The sequence below is a fragment of the Prionailurus bengalensis genome, chromosome B4, assembly GCF_016509475.1.
Source record: "Prionailurus bengalensis isolate Pbe53 chromosome B4, Fcat_Pben_1.1_paternal_pri, whole genome shotgun sequence".
NCBI lineage: Eukaryota > Metazoa > Chordata > Mammalia > Carnivora > Felidae > Prionailurus > Prionailurus bengalensis.
Genome location: NC_057358.1, coordinates 5,230,070 through 5,252,950, shown reverse-complemented (window position 1 = coordinate 5,252,950; position 22,881 = coordinate 5,230,070). Strand labels below are relative to the sequence as shown.

Genomic DNA, 22,881 nt, shown 5'->3' with positions numbered 1-22,881 from the left:
CCGTTCATGCTCTGTCTCTCTCTGTCCCAAAAATAAATAAACGTTGAAAAAAAAAAGTGCTCTTTTATATTCCATTTTTCTTCCATAATGTTATTTCATACAAGCAATAATGTTATTTTATATCCATCACGATGGGCCACAGGACTGTGGTTTCAAATAGTGTTTTTGTGGGGGTGCCTGGGTGGCTCAGTCGGTTGAGTGTCTGACTTCAGCGCAGGTCATGATCTCATGGTTTGTGAGTTTGAGCCTCACATCAGGCTTTGTGCTGACAGCTCAGAGCCTGGCACCTGCTTCGGATTCTGTGTCTCCCTCTCTGCCCCTCCCCCACTCATGCTCTGTCTCTCTCAAAAATGAATGAATGTTGGGGGAAGATCCAGCGGGGTGGAGAAGTAGGAGGACCCGAAGTTCCCTTGTCCCTCAGACAAAGCAGTATCGAGGCCACAGGACATTGAATTCCAAGAGTCTGGGCTGCAGAGTGACAGAGAGTCTCCAGGGGCACACCAGGACAACCTGGCAGGCCATAGATGCTCTGGTTGTGAACTGGGAGAGATAAAATAGGCCGTGTAGGCACGCAGGGGAGGGATCCCCTTCTGCAGAGAGACAAAGGGAAGAGAAAGGGTGGCTGGGGAAGCATAGGACTGTATCTGGACAAGAGAAAAACCATGGACTGGGACAGAGAAGGCTCCAATCTCTAACCACGGAGCTTCCTCGGACGGGGACCAGCTGCCCTGCTTGCGCACCTGGGGAGGAGGGGAGCCTGCCCTCAGCTTGGTAACTAGTTCAGAGGCACAGTCTGCAGCAGGAGAAAGCGGTCCCTTCCCTGGAGTGAGGTGGGAAGAAGGTATATAACTGCTCAAAAGGACAGAGACTGCCTGTGTCCACCAGCTAGAGGCCATGAATCGGTGGTGCAGAGCGACACTTCCCTGGAACCAGGGCGCACAGAGCAGGACCCTTTAAGACATTGGGGTAAATCCCAGCCAAGCGCCAGGGAGGCATGGCAGACTGTGGAGGGGGGGGAGGAAGGCCCCTTCGTGCCTATGTAGCACTGTGAGAATGGCCTGAACAGACTCGTTTGGGACCCCCTGTACAGGGAGGGGAGACTGGGGTGTCACCATTTTTTTCCCCATCACCACCAAGGTGGGGCCTCAGGGAAAGCACAGCTGGCCCCGCCCACACCAAACCCCGCCCCTCGGCGCCTGCTAACAGCACATCTACTGGAGTGGGATTGACCTGGACAAACCAGACAGCCCTTCCTCCAGCCCAGTGATGCCACTGGTTCCAAGGCACCCAGTGGTTTTGCATTCCCTGACTTAATTCTTGGACAATTTTTATTGTATACATATATTTTTTCTTCCTTTTCTCCTTCTTATTTCCTCCCTTGTCTAGTCTGGTTTTTCTGGTTGTTGGTTTGTTTGAGCAGACATATTTAATCTATTCTCTTTATACTTGCTCTATATCTCCTTCTTTATTTTCCTCTCTCTCTGTCTCTCTGTATTAAGCCATATAGTTTCTCTGCCTGGTCAATTTTCTTTTCTTTTCTTTTTCCCCACCTCTGTCATTTCTCTCTTTGTATGGGATAAGGCATTTTCCACCAACACCACCCCCCACCCCAGTGTTTTTATTTGTTGTTGTTGTTTTTTGGTGTTTGGTTCCCCTCCGCCCCAGGGCTACTTCAATGAACAACTCAAAGCACACCTGGTGGAGGGTCCAAAACATCACTATGAGTAGGGAGATAAAGCAACCAGAGTCACAAAAACTGAGAGCAAGTAACACACTCTAAAAACCACTCCTGAGGGGCCAGGCCCTGGACAGTGTATGACCTCTCTTAAAATAGTAGTGCTCACAGGTGTAGGACACATAACAAACTCCTAAAACACATAAGGGACAGAAAACTAGCCAGAATGACAAAATGGAAGAATTCTCCTCAAAAGAAGTTCCAGGAAGAAATGACAGCTAAATAATTGATCAAAACAGATATAAACAATGTATCTGATCAAGAATTTAGAATAATAGTCATCAGATTAAATGCTGGGCTTGAAAAAAGCATAGAAGACAGCAGAGAATCTATTGCTGCAGAGGTCAAGGAACTAAACAATAGTCATGACAAATTTAAAAAATGCTGTAAATGAGGTGCAAAATAAACTAGAGGCAGTGACAGTGAGGATTGAAGAGGCAGAGGGGAGAATGAGTGAAATAGAAGATAAAATTATGGAAAAAGATGAAGCTGAGAAAAAGAGATAAAAAAATTCTAGACTAAGAACAGCATGGAAGTTTTTTGTGTGTCTCGTGCCCATGAAATACAGCCAGACCAACACTAAACCATCCTACACACCTAGAAAACTGACTGGCGGATTAACACAACAATCTGCACAACCTGAACCACAGAATTCATCAGGTACAGAGCACTGAGAAGTGAACTTGGGGAGTGAGAAGGCACTGAGGATAGGGAAACGCTTTTGCAGGCGGAAAGAGGATGGAGACTGGGTGGGGAGGGGAAGCATACAGGAAAAGCACCCCTCCCGAAGAGCAGTTGGAGAGAAAGTGGAAAATTGGAAACAGCCACAGGCACTAAACTAAAAAGGGAGAAAGGAGAAAGGAGAGGGTTTCAATTCCATTAAGACTGTAAACAAGGGGAGCTCAAAGTCTGCAGCTCCGCAGCTCGATACCTGGCAGTGCTCTGGTGGGAAGGACGAATCCCCAGGAACAGAATGGGGTCCAGGAGGTTCTCGGGTCACATGGGGAAAAGTGGTTCCACTGCTGGAAGGACATTTGGTAGAGACTGTTGAAGCCAACTGGTCCCAGCAGACCCCAGAAAACAGCCACATTCTCTGGTGCTGGAACAAGGTCATTAAGGGTGAAGCCTGGTGCCAGATGTGTGTTGCGATTTTCCATAATCCCAGAAACGCTGATGCCACACTGTCTCGCGATCTTTTTCTGGGGCGGGCTGGCACCTGGCCACAGTCTCAGGGCACCGGCAACAGCAGGGTCCAGCAAGCGTTCCTGGGTGCAGCCAACATTCAGCCATTGCTCATTCAGCCATTGCTTGGTGAGACCCTCCCGCAGAGGGGCGGAACGGGACAAAGCCACAGTCCTTCAGAAGTAAGGGGCCGGGGAAAACAGCCAAAAACAGCCACATCTGAGACAAAACTCAGGAGAGAGGTACTGCCTGGGGCCTGGTCACAGAGAGTAAAAGAATGGGGAGTGGATGAAAGCTGAAGACAGAGGAAGGGTGCGTGATTATGGATCTGGGAAAACAGACCGGGTAGCTGGGTGGCGCCATTTTCACCACTCCCGCGCATGCGCATATGCTCTTACAAGCGCCACAACACTCCACCCCAGTAGACTAGCAGTGCCATCTGGTGGAGATCAGAGCCATTACACTGAGCCCCACCCAAGTGGGCCAACTTGGCTCTTCAAGAACACAAGTCTCACCGCCGGCTTAGTTTATGGACTATAAAGTGCTACATAGACTGACTTCTAGGGGAAAACAAAGTAATTTCAGTCCTACTTCAATCTGTTAGCAGGTTCATCTATTCAATTTTCTTTCTTTTTTTTCTTTTTCTCTTTTACATTTATCTTTTTCTTAAATACAGAAAGAGAAAAAATTCATTTTTATTTTCAATTTTTATTAAAAATATTTTTCTTTAATTTTTATTACTATATTTTCTACTTTTGTGTAAATTTTTTCAAATTCTATTTTACTTCCACCATTTTATTTTAGTCTACATCACTGTATTCACCTTTTCAAATTTTCAATTTCCTTTTTTTCCTTTCTTTTTCTTTTTTCTCTTTTTCATTTCTTTTCTTTTTCTTGAATGCAGAAAGAGAAAAAACTTCATTTTACTTTCAATTTCTATTAAAAATATTTTTATTGAATTTTTTACTATGTTTTTTGCTTTTATATAAATTTTTTCAAATTCTATTTTACTTCCATCATTTTATTTTAGTCTACTACAGTGTATTCACTTTTTCAAATTTTCAAACGACTTCATTTTTTTTCTTTTGTTTTAAAAAATCTTTTCTCTTTTTTGGTTCTTTTCTTTTTTCTTGAATACAGAAAAAGAAAAAGTTGTATTTATTTTTAATTTTTATTAAAAATTTTTAAAATTTTTTTCTACTATATTCTTTATTTTTGTGTATATTTTTTCAAACACTATTTTACCCCATCATCTCATTTGAGTCTACTTCAGTGTATTAATTTTTTCAAATTCTCAAACAATTTCCTTTTTTTTTCTTTCTCCACACCCCCATTTTTTTCTCTAATCTGTCAAACCACTTTCAACACCAGACCAAAACACACCTAGGATCTAGCATCATCTATTTGATTTTTGTGTGTGTATGTGTTTTTAATTTTTAATTTTAATATTTTTTAATTTTAATTTTTTTAATTTTAATTTTCCTACCTCATTAATTCCTTTTATCCCTTCAAAATGACAAAATGAAGGAATTCACCCCAAAAGAAAGAGCACTAAGAAACAACAGCCAGGGATTTAACCAACACAGATACAAGCAAGATGTCTGAATCAGAATTTAGAATCATGATAAGAATACAAGCTGGAGTCGAAAATAGGTTAGAATCCCTTTCTGCAGAGATAAAAGAAATAAAAACTAGTCAGAATGAACTAAAAAATGCTATAACTGAGCTGCAATCATGGATGGATGCCATGGAGCAAGGATGGATGAGGCAGAGCAGAGAATCAGTGATATAGAGGACAAACTTATAGAGAATAATGAGGCAGAAAAAAAAGAGAGAGATTAAGGCAAAAGAGCACGATTTAAGAATTAGAGAAATCAGTGACTCATTTAGAAGAACAACATCAGAATAATAGGGGTCCCAGAAGAGGAAGAGAGAGAAATTGGGGCAGAAGTGTTATGTGAGCAAATCATAGCAGAAAACTTTCCTAACCTGGGGAAAGGACACAGACATCAAAATCCAGGAAGCACAGAGGACCCCCATAAGATTCAACAAAAACAGACCATTAACAGGGCATATCATAGTCAAATTCACAAAATTCTCAGGCAAGGAGAGAATCATGAAAGCAGCAAAGGAAAAATGTCCCTAACATACAAGGGAAGACAGATCAGGTTTGCAGCAGACCTATCCCCAGAAACTTGGCAGGCCAGAAAGGAGTGGCAGGGTATATTCAGTGTACTGAATCAGAAAAATATGCAGCCAAGAATTCTTTATCCAGCAAGGCTGTCATTCAAAATAGAAGGAGAGATAAAAAGTTTCCCAGACAAACAAAAATTAAAGGAGTTTGTGACCACTAAACCAGCCCTGCAAGAAATTTTAAGGGGGACTCTCTGAGGGGAGAAAAGATGAAAATGTGTGTGTGTGTGTGTGTGTGTGTGTGTGTGTGTGTGTGTGTATCAAAGCAACAAAAATTAGAAAGGACCAGAAAACACTACCAGAAACTCCAACTCTACAAGCATCATAATGGCAATAAATTCATATCTTCCAGTACCCACTCAAAACATCAGTGGACTCAATGCTCCAATCAAAAGACATAGGGTAACAGAATGGATAAGAAAATAAGATCCATCTATATGCTGTTTACAAGAGACCCACTTTAGACCTAAAGACACCTTCAGATTGAAAATAAGGGGATGGAGAACCATCTATCATGCTAATGGTCAACAAAAGAAAGCCAGAGTAGCCATACTTATATCAGACAATCTCGACTTTAATATATAGACTGTAGCAAGAGATGCAGAAGGGCATTATATCATAATCAAGGGGTCTATCCACCAAGAAGACCTAACAATTGTAAACATTTATGTGCCAAATGCGAAGCACCCAAATATATAAATCAATCACAAACATAAAGAAACTCATCAATAGTAATACCATAATAGTAGGAGACTTCAACACCCCACTCACAGCAATGGACAGATCATGTAATCAAAAAATCAACAAGGAAACAATGGCTTTGAATGACACACTGGAACAGATGGACTTAACAGATATATTCAGAACATTTCATCCTAAAGCAGCAAAATATACATTCTTCTCCAGTGCACATGGAACATTCTCCAGAATAGACCATATACTGGGACACAAATCAGCCCTAAGTAAGTACAAAAAGATTGAGATCACACTGTGCATATTTTCAGACCACAATGCTATGAAACTTGAAATCAACCACAAGAACAAATTTGGAAAGGTAACAAATACTTGGAGACTGAAGAACATCCTACTAAAGAATGAATGGGCTAACCAAGCAGTTAAAGAGGAAATTAAAAAGTATATGGAAGTCAATGAAAATGATAACACCACGACCCAAAACCCCCTGGGACACAGCAAAGGTGGTCATAAGAGGAAAATATATAGTAATCCAGGCCTTCTTGAAGAAGGAAGAAAGATCTCAGATACACAACCTAACCTTATGCCTTAAAGAGCTGGAAAAAGAACAGCAAAGAAAACCCCAAACCAGCAGAAGACAGAAAATAATAAAGACTAGAGCTGAAATTAATGCTATCGAAACCATAAAAAGCAGTAGAACAGATTGATGAAACCAGAAGCTGGTGCTTTGAAGGAATTAACAAAATTGATAAATTGCTAGCCAGTTTGATCAAAAAGAGAAAGGAAAGGACCCAAATAAATAAAATCAAGAATGAAAGAGGAGAGATCACAACCAACACAGCAGAAATAAAAACAATAAGAGAATAGTATGAGCAATTATATGCCAATAAAATGGGTAATCTGGAAGAAATGGACAAATTCCTAGAAACATATACACTATCAAAACTGAAACAGGAAGAAATAGAAAATTTGAACAGACCCATAACCAGTAAGGAAATCAAATTAGTAATCAAAAATCTGCCAAAAAACAAGAGTCCAGGGCCAGATGGCTTTCCAGGAGAATCCTACCTAACATTTAAGGAAGAGTTAACACGTATTCTCTTGAAGCTGTTCCAAAAAATAGAAATGGAAGGAAAACTTCCAAACTCTTTCTATGAAGCCAACATTACCTTGATTCCAAAACCAGAGACCCCACTAAAAAGGATGACTATAGACCAATTTCCCTGATGAACATGGATGCAAAAATCCTCAACAAGATATTAGCCAACCAGATCCAACAATACATTAAAAAAAATATTTACCACAAACAAGCAGGATTTATACCTGGGACACAGGGCTGGTTCAATATCCACAAAACAATTAACATGATTCATTACATCAATAAAAGAAAGGACAAGAACCATATGATCCTCTCAATAGATGCAGAGAAAGCATTTGACAAAATACAACATCCTTTCTTCATAAAAACCCTCAACAAAGTAGGGATAGAAGGAGCATACCTCAAGACCGTAAAAGCCATATATGAACGACCCAATGCTAATATCATCCTCAATGGTGAAAACCTGAGAGCTTTCCCCCTAAGGTCAGGAACAAGACAGGGATGTCCACTCTCACCACTGTTATTCAACATAGTATTGAAAGTCTTAACTTCTGCAATCAGACAACACAAAGAAATAAAGGCATCCAAATCGGCCAGGAAGAGGTCAAACTTTCACTCTTCGCAGATGACATGATACTCTATATAGAAAACCCAAAAGATTCCACAAAAAAACTTCTAGAATTGATTCATGAATTCAGCAAAGTTGCAGGATATAAAATCAATGCACAGAAATCGGTTGCATTTCTATACACCAACAGTGAAGCAATGGAAAGAGAAATCAAGGAGTCGATCCCACTTACAGTTGCACACAAAACCATAAAATACCTAGGAATAAATCTAACCAAAGAGGTGAAAAATCTATACACTGAAAACTATAAAAAGCTTATGAGAAATTGAAGAAGACACAAAAAAAAATGGAAAAAGATTCCATGCTCCTGGATAGGAAGAACAAATATTGTTAAAATGTCGATACTACCCAAAGCAATCTACATATTCAATGTAATCCCTATCAAAGTAACACCACCATTCTTCACAGAGGTAGAACAAATAATCCTAACATTTGTATGGAACCAGAAAAGACCCCGAATAGCCAAAGCAATCTTGAAAAAGAAAACCAAAGCAGAAGGCATCACAATCCCAGACTTCAAGCTATACTACAAAGCTGTAATCATCAAGACAGTATGGTACTGGCACAAGAACAGACACTCAGATCAATGAAACAGAATAAAGAACCCATAAATGGACGCACAAACGTATGGCCAACTCATCTTTGACAAAGCAGGAAAGAATATCCAATGGAATAAAGACAGTCTCTTCAGCAAGTGGTGTTGGGAAAACTGGACAGCAACATGCAGAAGAATGAACGTGGACCACTTTCTTACACCATACACAAAAATAAACTCAAAATGGATGAAAGATATCAATGTAAGACAGGAAGCCATCAAAATCCTCTAGGAGAAAGTAGGCAAAAACCTCTTTTATCTTGGCTGCAGCAACTTCTTACTCAACACATCTCTGGAAGCAAGGGAAACAAAAGCAAAAATGAACTACTGGGACTCATCAACATAAAAAGCTCTGCACAGTGAAGGAAACAATCAGCAAAACTAAAAGGCAACTGACAGACTGGGAGAAGATATTTGCAAATGACATATCAGATAAAGGGTTAGTATCCAAAAATCTATAAAGAACTTATCAAACTCAACACCCCAAAAAACAAATAATCCAGTGAAGAAATGGGCAAAAGACATGAATAGACACTTCTCCAAGGAAGATATCCAGATGGCCAACTGACACATGAAAAAATGCTCAACATCACTCATCATCAGGGAAATACAAATCAAAACCACACTGAGATACCACCTTACACGTGTCAGAATGGCTAACATTAACAACTCAGGCACTAACAGATGTTGGTGAGGATGCAGAGAAAGGATCTCTTTTGCATTATTGGTGGGAATGCAAGCTGGTGCAGCCACTCTGGAAAACAGTATGGAGGTTCTGCAAAAAACTAAAAATGGAACTACCCTGCAACCCAGCAATTGCACTACTAGGCATTTATCCATGGGATAGAGGTGTGCTATTTCCAAGGGACACATGCACCCCCATGTTTATAGAAACACTATCAACAATAGCCATAGTATGGAAAGAGCCAAAATGTCCATTGATGGATGAATGGATGTGGTAGAAGATGTGGTACACACACACACACACACACACACACACACACTGGAGTATTACTCAGTAATCAAAAAGAATGAAATCTTGCCATTTGCAGCTACGTGGATGGAACTGGAGGGTATTATGCTGAGTGAAATTAGTCAGTCAGAGAAAGACAAAAATCATATGGCTTCACTTATATGAGGACTTTAAGAGACAAAACAGATGAACATAATGGAAGGGAAATAAAAATAATACAAAAACAGGGAGAGGGACAAAACAGAAGAGACTCATAAATATGGAGAAAAAACTGAGGGTTACTGGAGGGGTTGTGGGAAGGGGGATGGGCTAAATGGGTAAGGGGCACTAAGGAATCTACTCCTGAAATCATTGTTGCACTATATGGTAATTTGGATGTAAATTTTTAAAAATAAAAATAAATAAATAAACATTAAAAAAATAAAGAAAATTCTAGACTACAAGGGGAGAATTGGAGAATGAAGTGATTTAATGAAACATAATAATATCCATATCATAGGAGTTCCAGAAGAAGAGAGTAAGGGGGAGAAGGTGTACTTAAACAAATCATAGTGGAGAACTTCCCCAATCTGGGGAAGGAAACAGACATTTAAGTCCAGGAGGCACAGAGAACTCCCATCAGATGTAACAGGAATTGATCTTTTACACAACATATCATAGTGAAACTGGCAAAATACAAAGATAAAGAGAGAATTCTGAAAGCAGCTAGGGACAAATGGGCATTAACCTACAAGGGTAGACACATAAGAGTAGTAGCAGACCTATCTACTGAAACTTGGCAGGCCAGAAGGGAGTGGCAGGGAATATTCAATGTGATGAATAGGAAAAATATGCAGCCAAGAATCCTTTATTCAGCAAGGCTACCATTCAGAATAGAAGGAGAGATAAAGGTTTTCCCAGACATACAAAAACTGAAGGAGTTCATCACCACTAAACTAGCCTTACAAGAGATCCTAGGGGAACTCTGAGTAGAATGTTGCAAAGACCACAAAGTACCAGAGACATCACTACAAGCATGAAACCTACAGATAACACAATGACACTAAATGCATATCTTTCAGTAAGAACACTGAATATAAATGGATTAAATGCTCCAATCAAAAGACATAGGGTATCAGAATGGATGAAAAAACCAAGACCCATGTATTTTCTGTCTACAAGAGATCCATCTTAGCCCTGAGGACACCTTCAGATTGAAAGTGAGGGGATGGAGAACCATCTATCATGCTACTGGAAGTCGAAAGAAAGCCAGAGTAGCCATATTTATATCAGACAAACTAGATTTTAAACTAAAGGCTATAACAAGAGATGAAGAAGGACATTATATCATAACTATGGGGTCTATCCATCAAGAAGATCTAACAATTATAAATGTCTACGTATCCAATTTGGAAGCACCCAAATAAATAAATCAATTAATCACAAACATGAGCAATATTATTGATAAGAATATGGTAATTGCAGGTGACTTTAATACTACACTTACAACAATGGACAGATCATCTAGGCAGAAAATCAGTAAAGAAACAATGACCATGAATGATACACTGGACCAGATGGAATTGACAGATATATTCAGAACTTTTCATCCAAAAGCAGCAGAATACACATTATTCTCGAGTGCACATGGAACATTCTCCAAGACAGATCACACACTGAGTCACAAAAGAGCCCTCAATAAACATAAAAGAATTGAGATCATACCATGAACATTTTCATATCACAATGCTATGAAACTTGAAATCAACCACAGGAAAATGTTTGGAAAACCTCCAAATGTATGGAAGTTAAAGAACATCCTACTAAAGAATGAATGTGTCAACCAGGAAATTAAAGAAGAAATTTAAAAAATACATGGAAACAAATGAAAATGAAAACACAACAGTCCAAACTCTTTGGGATGCAGCAAAGGCAGTCCTAAAAGGAAAATACATTGCAATCCAGGCCTGTCTCAAAAAACAAGAAAAAAATCCCCAATGCAAAATCTAACAGCACACCTACAGGAACTAGAAGCAGAACAGCAAAGACACCCAAACCCAGCAGAAGAAGAGAAATAGTTAAGATTAGAGCAGACATACACAATATAGAATCCACAAAAAAAAAAAAAAAAAAAAACAAAACCCGACAGTAGAACAGATCAATGAAACTAAGAGCTGTTTTTTTTTTTAAAAAAAACTAAACAAAGTTGATAACCCCCCAGCCAGACTTCTCAAAAAGAAAAGAGAGAGGACCAAAATAGATAAAATCACAAATGAAATTGGATTTATCACAACCAACCCCTCAGAAATACAAAAAATTATCAGAGAATACTATGAAATATTATATGCCAACAAACTGGACAATCTGGAAGAAATGGACAAATTCCTAGACACCCACACACTACCAAAACTCAAACTGGAAGAAATAGAAAATTTGAACAGACCCATAACTAGTGAAGACATCGAATCCATTATCAAAAATCTCAACAAATAAGAGTCCTGGACCAGATGGCTTCCCAGGGGAATTCTACCAGACATTTAAAAAAGAGAATATACCTATCATTCTCAAGCTATTCTAAAAAAAAACAGAAATGGAAGGAAAGCTTCCAGACTCAATCTATGAAGCCAGCATTACCTTGATTCCCAAACCAGACAGAGACCCCACAAAAAAGGAGAATTACAGCCCAATATCCCTGATGAACATGGATGCAAAAATTATCAACAAGATACTAACAAATAGAATTCAACAGCATATAAAAAGAATTATTCACCATGATCAAATGGGATTCATTCCTGGGCTGCAGGGCTGGTTCAGTATTCACAAATCAATCAATGTGATACATCACATTAGTAAGAGAAAGGATAAGAACCATATGATTCTGTCAATAGATGCAGAAAAAGCATTTGACAAAATACAGCATCTTTTCTTAATAAAAACCCTCAAGAAATTTGGGATAGAAGGAACATACCTAAACATCATAAAAGCCATATATGAAAAGCCCACAGCTAATATCATCCTCAATAGGGAAAAATCGAGAGCTTTTTTCTGAGATCAGGAACACGATGGGGATGTCCACTCTCACCACTGTTATTTAACATAGTATTGGAAGTCCTACCATCAGCAATCAGACAACGAAATGAAATAAAATTGGCAAAATGAAAAAAATTGGCACCAAAATTGGCAAAGAAAAAGTCAAACTTTCACTTTTTGCAGACGACATGATACTCTACATGAAAAGCCCAAAAGAGTCCACAGAAAACTGCTAGAACTGATACATGAATTCAGCAAAGTCACAGGATACAAAATCAATGTATAGAAATCGGTTGCATTTCTATACACCAATAATGAAGCAACAGAAAGAGAAATCAAGAAATCGATCCCATTTACAATTGCACCAAGAGCCATAAAATACCTAAGAATCAACCTAACCAAAGATGTAAAAGATGTGTATGCTGAAAACTACAGAAAACTTATGATGGAAATTGAAGAAGACACAAAGAAACGGAAAAACATTCCATGCTCATCGATTGGAAGAAGAAATATTGTTAAAATGTCACTACTACCCAAAGCAATTTACACATTCAATGCAATCCCAACCAAAATTGCACCAACATTCTTCTCAAAGCTAGAACAAACAATCCTAAAATCTGTATGAAACCACAAAAGACCCCAAAGAGCCAAAGTAATGTTGAAAAAGAAAACCAAAGCAGGAAGCATCAAAATCCCAGACTCTACTACAAAGCTGTAATCATCAAGATAGTATGGTATTGGCACAAAAACAGACACATAGACAATGGAATAGAATAGAGAACCCAAGGGACGCCTGGGTGGCTCAGTCGGTTAAGCGTCTGACTTTGGCTCATGATCTTACAGTTCGTGAGTTTGAGCCCCATGTCAGGCTCTGTGCTCACAGCTCAGAGCTTGGAGCTTGCTTCAGATTCTGACTCTCTCTATACCTCCTCCTCCACTCATACTCTGTCTCTCTCTCAAAAATAAATGAACATTAAAAAAAAAAAAGAATGGAGAACCCAGAATTGGACCCACAAATATATGGCCAACTAAACTTTGACAAAGCAGAAAAGAGTATCCAATGGAAAAAAGACAGTCTCTTTAGTAAATGGTGTTGGGAGAACTAGACAGCAACATGCAGAAGAATGAAACTAGACCACTTTCTCACACCATTCACAAAAATAAACTCAAAATGGATGAAAGACCTAAATGTGAGGCAGGAAACCATCAAAACCCTAGAGGAGAAAACAGGCAACAGCCCCTTTGGCCTCAGTCACAGCAATTTCTTGTTCAACACGTCTTCAAAGGCAAGGGAATTAAAAGCAAAAATGAACTATTGGGGCCTCATCAAGATAGAAAGCTTCTGACTGCAAAGGAAACAATCAACAAAACTAAAAGGCAACCGACGGAATTGGAAAAGATATTTGTAAATGACATATCGGATAAAGGGTGAGTATCCAAAATCTGTGAAGAACTTACCAAACTCAACACCTGAAAAACAAATAATCCAGTGAAGAAATGGGCAAAAGACAAGAATCGACACTTTTCCAAAGAAGACATCCAGATAGCCAACAGACACATGAAAAGATGCTCAACGTCACTCCTCATCAGGGAAATACAAATCAAAACCATACTGAGATACCACCTCACACCTGTCAGAGTGGCTAAAATTAACAAATCAGGAGATTATAGATGCTGGAGAGGATGTGGAGAAACAGGCACCCTCTTGCACTGTTGGTGGGAATGCAAACTGGTACATCCGCTCTGGAAAACAGTGTGGAGGTGCCTCACAAAATTAAAAATAGAACTACCCTACAACCCAGCAATAGCTCTACTAGGAATTTATCCAAAGGATACAGGAGTGCTGATTCGTAGGGGCACATGTACCCCAATGTTTATAGCAGTGCTTTCAACAATAGCCAAATTACAGAAAGAGCCTAAATGCCCATCAACTAATGAATGGATCAAGAAGATATGGTTTATATATACAATGGAATACTACTTGGCAATCAAAAAGAATGAAATCCTGCCATTTGCAGCAACGTGGAAGGAACCAGAGGGTATTATGCTAAGTAAAATAAGTCAGGCAGAGAAAGACAGATACCATATGTTTTCACTCATATGTGGAACTTGAGAAACTTAACAGAAGACCATGAGGGAAGGGAAGGGGAAAAAATAGTTACAAACAGAGAGGGAGGGAGACAAACCATAACAGACTCTTCGATACAGAGAACAAACTGAGGGTGTATGAGGGGGTGGGGGAGAAGGAGAAATGGGGGACGGGCATTGAGGAGGGCACTTGTTGGGATGAGCACTGGGTGTTGTATGTAAGCGATGAATCACAGGAATCTACCCCCAAAACCAAGAGCACGCTGTACACACTGCACGTTAGCCAATTTAACAATAAATTTTATTTAAAAAATGAATAAATGATTTGACAAATTTCATATTTAAAAATAAATAAATAATGAATAAATGTTTAAAAATTTTTAAATAGTGTTTTTGTATTGAATTTTTCTTTCTTTCGTTTACATTCCATATATGAGACTTTCTTTGTGTGTAAAATATATAATATAAACTGTACATACATATAAAATATATATATATAAGACAATTTCTTCATTCATTCATTGATGGACACTTAGGTTGTTTACATATCTTGGCCATTATAAATAATGCTGCAGTGAACATGAGGGTGCAGATATCTTTTTCAGTTAGTGTCTTTGTTTTCTTTGGATAAATCACCAAGAAGTGGAACTGTGGCGATCTTACAGTACCTCTATTTTTAATTTTTAAAAGAAATTCCATACTGTTTTCCACACTGATGACACCAGTTTACATTCCCACCAACAGTGCATGAGGGTTCCTACTTCCTCGCATCCTCACCAACACTTGTTATTTCTTGTCTTTGGTAAGAGCTATTCTGAAAAACAAAAAAGCTATTCTGACGGGTGTAAGGTGATACCGCATTGCAGTTTTGAGATTTTATATAAACACACCAAACTCTTCAGCGTCATAATTCTCACCCATAATATTTTGTGCTCAAAAGCAGATATCTGTGTGACTCCTGTAGGAGAGGTGCAAACAAGGTATTGCCAAAATAACAGGTGGCAAAGAGTGGCTTTTAACAAGTAGGCGGGGATGTAATTCAGTTTTTCTTGAAGACTCAGAAGACGTTTGAGAATTATTCAGTGCTGCTGTTTTATGTGCATGACATCCATTCATTGTTGTCTTTTTTGTGTGCACAAGTGCTATGAAAAGAGATATCTGGCCAATAAAATGAAGAACTGGAGAGAATATGGCTTCAAAGTCAATTAAAAAGTAAAATACTGGGGCGCCTGGGTGGCGCAGTCGGTTAAGCGTCCGACTTCAGCCAGGTCACGATCTCGCGGCCCGTGAGTTTGAGCCCCGCGTCAGGCTCTGGGCTGATGGCTCAGAGCCTGGAGCCTGTTTCCGATTCTGTGTCTCCCTCTCTCTCTGCCCCTGCCCCGTTCCTGCTCTGTCTCTCTCTGTCCCAAAAATAAATAAATGTTGAAAAAAAAATTTAAAAAAAAAAAAAAAAGTAAAATACCAAAGCAACTTTGAGTTCAAAAACAGAACAATTTTAAATAATTGTTAAGCTCACTCTACTCTGACAGGTTGAAATATCTAAAATTCAAAATCCATTTCACAGCATAATTTTCTCAACTACAAAGTGATTAGAATTATGGTTAGGAGGCTCCAGATTAATATAACAGGGTGAGTTACCAAGAAATGAATTGGCTTCTGGGGAATTTTTGCTCCCAAGACTCATCATAGGGAAGAAGATAAGGGGTGATTTTCCCCAAGACCGGGCAAGGGTTAGTATTCTAGAATTTGGGCCTTTCCCTCAAGGGATGCAATTTACAGACTGTTTATTTGCTTGGGTTTCTGGGTTTTTTCTTTTTTGTTTTTGTTTTTGTTTTGTTTTGATTAGGAGGCTAACCCAAATAGGTCTTTTCTGGAGGAAGACCTAGGCTAATTGATATAATCTGCCTAGATTGTGAGGATAACTGGATGCACAAAAAGTGTTTTGAAGGGGATGGGGTGGGCTACCGGGAAGGGAGTCAGGGAGGTTTGCTGAGACCAGAGAACAGAGGGTGGGTCTGGACAATGACCGTCGGGAGTGACCAAGAAGACACAGGGCACAGTCCTCTCCCTATTTTTCCTGGGTCCTGGTGAAACCCAAGGGAATGGAAGAGGACCATTTACCATTGGGGGTGGGGGGGGCAGGGAGAACACAATCAGATTTTTGTTGATCTTGGTAAGGAAAGCTTAGAGACAGATATGATATGACTTACAAAAATAAGGAAATGTGGTTGTTTTATATTTTGAGTACCAATAAACACTTCTTTCCTCTTCCATCTGTTTTTGCGTCTTTGGTTTTGTCTGCTCTTTCCTTCTACAAGTAGAGTGATGTTCTTTCATTCTCTCCCCCTAACTTTTGCTGCCGTGGTTTCCTCAGGGTAGCTGTGATAGTCAGATGCCCTTATGCTGGTCCCTTAGTTCCTAAGTCAATATCTCCCCAAACCAAGTATACCCTCATTTGGTGAGCACCAGAGGCATCACCCTCCAGTCTGAGAACCAATTGTCCCTGCTTCCTAAATGGCTCCATGAGTCTCCTTGCTGTCGGAAGTACCCCATGACCCAACGATTCCACTCCTAGGTACACACCTCCCAGAAATGAAACCATGGTTATACAAAAGCTTATACATGAATGTGCACACATATGACAAAAGTGCATGGAACTATACATATAACACACACACGAATGCACAGAAAGCTGACAAAATTTGAATAAGGGCTATGCATTGCACTAATGGTTGTGCAATGGTTGTGCTACCATATGGTAGTTATTCATGTTAGCCCCAAGATGAAAATAACTCAAATACCCATGAGCCAGTGAATGAATAAACAAAACGCATAATACCTATCTAGTGGAGTACTATTCGGTCACAGAAAGGGATGAAGGGCTAATACATGCTACAACATGGATGAGCCTTGAAAACATTATGCTGAGACAAACCAGACCCAAAAGGACGTGTTTTATGATTACATTTATAGATTAGATTACATTAGATATAGGTTAGATTAGATTACATTCTAATTCTTCAGAATAGGCAAATCTATAGAGGCAAAAGTAGGTTAGAGGTTACCAGAGGCTGGGAGAAAAGAAATTGGGAGTGACTAATAACAGGCACTGGGTTTCATTCTGAGGTAATGGAAATGTTCTGGAATGAGATAGTGGTGATGGCTGGGCAATATCGTGAATATACTAAAAACTACTGGATTATACAGTAACAAATGGTGAATTTTGTGTTATATGAATTTAAAAGTTTAAGACAAGAAAGAAAGAGGAAATAAAAGAAGGAAAGAAAAAAGAAAGAAAGAAAGAAAGAAAGAAAGAAAGAAAGAAAGAAAGAAAAGAAAAGAAAAGAAAAGAAAAGAAAAAAGAAAAAAGAAAGAAAAAGAGAAAGAAAAGTCCATTAGCCTTGAGCCACAGCCCTCCTCTTCTTGGTAACACAATTTGACATCTTACCTTCCAGCTCCAAGGGCCCAATGTCTATCCCCCCACAGCAGATAGCCGATGACCGAATACCCTGCCACCTGGCATTGTCTGTCCTGACTCTACAGCATTGCTCTCAACACCAGCTCTGCTCTGAGCGGTGGCTGCTGGCTGAGTTCCCTATCCCTGTATGGGCATGCGGATTTGGAGCCACCAAAGGAACGGCCACCGGCATCACCCCTGAAGTCTAGACGCTAAACCTCAGGAACTCAGGTGCTCTGCAGTCAATTCAGTGTCGTTTGGCCAGAGAAAAGGGGTTTTGGACTTTGTTGGCAGAAACAGAGCTACCACATTGCCATGGGTGGAGGAGGGCCAACCCCAAAAGTCATGGTCATCACGTTAAAATGAGGTTATTAGGACTGGGGACACTGCACACACAGAAGAAAGATGACGTGAAGATATACAGGAGAAGATGGCCATGTACCTGGAAGGACACATGTACAAGCCCCGGGACACCAAGAATTGCCAGCAAACACCAGAATCTGGAAGAGGCAGGGGAGGATCTGCCTGGAGAGCCTTCCAAGAGAGCGTGGCCCAGCCAACACTCCTGACCTCCACAACTGTGAGAGAATCTGTGTGCTGTCTTAAGCCACCTAGCTTTGGTACTTTGCTACACCAGCCCTAGGAAACGAATGCATGTGTAACAGCACAGGGCTGTTGCATGGCGGATGGCAGAGCTCCTACATTTAAAAAAAGAAACCATCGGGGAACCTGGGTGGCTCAGTCGGCTGAGCGTCTGTCTGATCTATCGTTGGTGAGTTCCCGGCTCAGGTCATGATCTCACCGTTTGTGAGTTCCAGCCCCACATCAGGCTCGCTGTTGTCAGCAGAGAGCCCACTTTAGATCCTCTCTCTTCCTCTGTCTATGGCCCTCCCCTGCGCCCTCTCTCTCTCTCTCAAAAATAAATTAAAAAAAAAAAACCAAGACAGAAACCATCATGAGTGCTATTCACAAATGGAACTTCTCACAGGGCAAGATCTCTGATAGAGATCTCAAGGGGATTATGCTGAGTGAAGAGAGTCCGCCTCTCACATGCATTCTTCAAATGACAAAATCACAGAGATAGAGCATAGATCAGCGGTTGCCAGGGCTTAGGGAGGGTGTGAGAGGACGGTGGCTGTGGCCATAACAGTAACAAGGACGGATCCCTCCTTGTGGCCCATCCCTTCTGCGTCTTGACAGCGGTGGTCACAGACGGATCCGCATGTGTCACACCTGCACAGAACTGAATCCACACGCGAACGGATGCATGGAAACCTGACAAAATTCGAACAAGGCCCACGGATCGCATTGAGGTCCCTTTCCTGGTTGGGATACTATGTGGCAGTCACTGGAGACGCTCCCACCGGGGAAACGGAACGCGGAGCAGAGAGGCCCCGTCTTGCCTAACGTCACTCCTGTGACCGGGAGTTTCTGAGCTTTCTCATCACAGACGGGCTCGAAACAACTTCGGGCGCCACTTGAGATCCCAAGAAAGGAAAGTAACCCGCCTGCCAAAGAGGCAGACGGAAAACTAGGAGCGCTTGTCTGACGACAGGCACCGGGGCACAGAGACGCGAACTGTCGGGCCTGTCGCTGCTCCCCCCGCCCCCGCCCCCTCCACGCCCCCTTCAAATGTCTGCAATTTCCTTGGGGAAGAAAGACGCCTCCGGATTTGGACAAAGCGCAGGTGGCACAGGAGGCAGGCGGCCCGACCAGCCACAGCGCGGCGACACCTCCGCCATCGCCCACGGAGACCGGACGACACCAGCGGAGCTCAGGGCCACTCGCCCGCCAGCCGGTCTCCGGCCCAGAAGTGCAGGGACACCGGCAAAGCGGCGGTCGGAGCGACAGGCGGGGACCAGCGAGAGGGGTGGTGCCCGGGGCGCCGCAGAAATCAGGTGTGAACGCCCACCAGCCGCGCTCGCTGATAAGAGTTTGCCTCGCGAGCGCCCTGTGCGAGGGGACACGAGCCCCGGTGGCCGAGTGGGGACCCCGGGGGCGAGGAGACAGGCGGAGGGGCAGGACCGCGGGCCTGCGCAGGTGGCGAAGCGGACCCCTCTCCGCGCAGCCCGGGGCGCGCCGGGGACGCGGGCGGCGGCGCGGGGGGCCCGGCGGCGGCGGCGGCGGCGGGGCTTTTCCGAGAGGAGGGGGTGGGGATGCTGAGTCACCCATCTGTCACGGCTCCGCACCTCTCCCCAGCCCTCCGGGGGCCAAAGCAAAAGCGAAAGCGAATGCGACTGGCGGGGCAGCCAGTCCCGGGAGTGGCGCCCGCCACCGCCTCGGGGACGGTCCGGCATCTCCCCGCGCGGCCGGCGGGGCGTCGGGGCGGCCGCGAGCCCGGGGGCCGGCGGGCGGGAGCGCGGCCGAGCGTGCGGACATGGGCCGGCGGCCGCCCCAGGGCTGCGGGCTCCGCGCCCTCCCCGCGCCGCTGCCGCTGCTGCTGCTGCTGCTGCTGCTGCTGCTCCGGCCGCCGGCGACGCCCGGTAGGAGAGGCGCGCGTCCCCGGCGGGGCGGGGAGGGGGTTGGGGGGGGGGAGGCGGCAGGGGCGCCCCACCTACCGCTGCCGCGGGTCGGTACCCAGGACCGGACGCTGCGCCCACGCGCGGGGACACGTGGACGGGGCGGCGGGGAGGGCCCCCACCCCCGGCACGCGAGCCGCGCCTTCCCCGCTTCTGAGGCGAAGGGACCGGTGCCGCGGTCGCCAGCGGGGCTCCGGCCCGGAGGTTCCCAGCCGCTCGGAGAAATCTGGGAAGGCGGCTGTCTGAGCCCCGCCCCTCCCCGGGGGAAAACGGTGCCGTCTACACCGCTGGCAGAGCCCGCGGGGGTCCGAGGAAGACCCCCGGTCTCTGGGTCTCTGCCCTCGGACCCGGAGCGCGGCGGTAGGACGGCGTGGGGGCTGCGTCCCTGCGGAGAGAAAACGTGTGCGGCCGGTGAGTGCAGATTCCTAAGCAGCAGGAGCCCGCGAAAGGGTTAGCAGCCTGGGGTCCGCGCGCCCGGGCCAGCGGGGAAGAGACCAAGCCGGTGATGGCTCGGTGCGCTCGCGACGAACGTGGGTCGTCAGATGTAATCTCAGCAGGAAGACCCGAACGAGTGACTCCCAGGTTCTCATCCCGGGGAGCTAGAGAGCAGGAAGGAGAAAGCATAGACGGTCTGGCTTTGTCCTTGTCAGCGTTTCTTGATCCTTTTACAGTCAGGAAGCGACCTGAGGGTCTCAACAGGGCTCGGGACCCTCTCCCCAGAAAAATGCATCAATGCATGTGCATAGAATTGGGGGGGGGGGCAGGGATTCACTGAAGGCTATCCATCCATCGTACACTCTCCGGGAGTTGGTTAACCCGTGATGTGTGTGCGTGCGTGCGTGCGTGTGTAAGGCAAGACTCTCCGTCATTTACACCTCGTCGGTCCAGTCTGTCCACCCAGTAGGTGATCAGAGCTATCCATCCACGGCTGCTGCTGCTGCTGCGGCTGGGTTGGTGTGAACCCTGTAGTTCTGCGGGCTTTCATGAAGTTTTATTTTCTTGACCCCACATCTCAGAATCTGACTTGTGTTGGTGACCCAGTCAGCTCCTCTCAGCTCGCTAGCCAGCGTACGGGGTAGCCAGCAGACCGAGGCAACTTTACCCGCACGATGTGGAAGTGAGGTCCAGCTTTAGTCTGAGCCCAGCCAGGCTGAGCTGTACCCTTCCAAGCGCAGAGGAAAGGTCTCCAAAGCTCATCAGCTACAGCGTGGTTGTTGGCCTCACCAAGGTACTGCTGCCATTCAGCTGCTCCTGGTGTTTCCTGTGTTTCTTGAACCGTTATATTGAAATACAGGACATAATGAACTTCATACATTTAATTGCATGATCTGATGGGTTTAGAGGTAAATGTATATACTTGTGGAACCGTCATGATCAAGAAGGTCAATATAATCATCGCCAGGGAAAGTTTCCTCTTGTCCTGCGTGGTGCTGTATCCCCCCAGGCCACCACCATGGGCTTTCACTTTTGGCTTGCTGTGATTTCTAGAATTTTATGTATATGGAATCATCCAATGTGTACTCTTTCTTGTCTGGCTACTTTCACGCATAGTCATTATTCTGATAATTCTCCCTCCGTCTTGTCCTTTGTATCAATAGTTCACTCCTTTTTATTGCTGAGTAGTATTTCATTGCATGGGTATCACACTGTTTATCCATTCGGTTCTTACTGGACATCTGGGTTGTTTCTGGTTTGAAGCTATTACATTTAAAGCTGTGATGAACATTCATATGTAGGTTTTGTGTGGACACAGGCTTTCGTTTCTCTTGGGTAGAGAAGGTGGGAGTGGAGTGGCTGAATCATGGGGCATGTATGTGTTTAATTTTTACATTCCCACCAACAAGTGTCTGAGTTCCAATTCCTCCACATCTTTGTCAGCACTCGGTATGATCAGTTTTTTTTTCCTTTAAAATATTTTCCCAGCTTTACTGAGATATAATTGATATATAACATCATGTAAATTTAAGGTGTACAATACAATGATTTAATATATGTACCTCTTGTGAAATGATTTCCATCATAAGTTTAACACATTCATCACCTCATATATTTGCCAAATTGTGTGTGTGTGTGGTTCATCAGTCTCTTTAGTTGTACCCATTCTAATAGGTGGGTAGTGGACCCTTGTAATTTTAATTTCCATTTTTCTAATAACTAATAATGTTGAGCATCTTCACATGTGCTTATTCGCCACCAATGTATCTTCTTTGGTAAAGCATCTGGTTAAACCTCTTGCCCTTTTAAAAATTGAGTTGAATTGTTATTGAGTTTCCAGCATTCTTTATATATTTTGGATACAAGACCTTTATCAGATATGATTTGAAAATATTTTCTCAGAGTCTGTGGCTTATCTTTTCATTCTCTTAACAGTGTCTGATGAAGAACAGAAATTTTTAATTCTGAGAAAGCTCAATTTATTAATTTTTCTTTTATGTATTTTAATAGCTTTCAGTGTCATCTCTAAGAAATCTTTGCCAAACTCAAGGTCACAAAGATTTTCTTCTAGAGGTTTTATAGCTTTAAGGTTTTACATTTATGTCTGTGATTCCTTTTTGAGTAATTTTCTATATAATGTAAAGTATGGATTGAAGCTTCCATATTGGTTTGGTTTCAGGTTTTGTTTTGCGAATGGATATCCAACTGTTCTAGCACTATTTGTTGAAAAGATGATCTGAGCTGAATTCTTCTTACACTTATTTTGAACATCAGC

The 22,881-nt window shown here is 42.7% G+C and overlaps 2 protein-coding genes across 5 annotated transcripts in view; one reads left to right on the top strand and one right to left on the bottom strand.

The window, feature by feature from the left end:
* Nucleotides 1–22,881, bottom strand: part of FBH1 (F-box DNA helicase 1) — a 168,995-nt gene that overhangs the window by 35,111 nt on the left and 111,003 nt on the right. The gene's annotated exons all lie outside the window — the stretch shown is intronic.
* Nucleotides 19,615–22,881, top strand: part of IL15RA (interleukin 15 receptor subunit alpha) — a 61,476-nt gene continuing 58,209 nt past the window's right edge. For all 4 annotated transcript variants that reach the window (XR_006294385.1, XM_043561526.1, XM_043561527.1 and 1 more), the window contains exon 1: nucleotides 19,615–20,135. Coding sequence is in view for 3 of the 4 variants with exons in the window: in XM_043561526.1 (XP_043417461.1) it covers nucleotides 20,030–20,135 (106 nt within the window). In the remaining variant the exon portion in view is untranslated. The remainder of the gene's footprint in view (nucleotides 20,136–22,881) is intronic.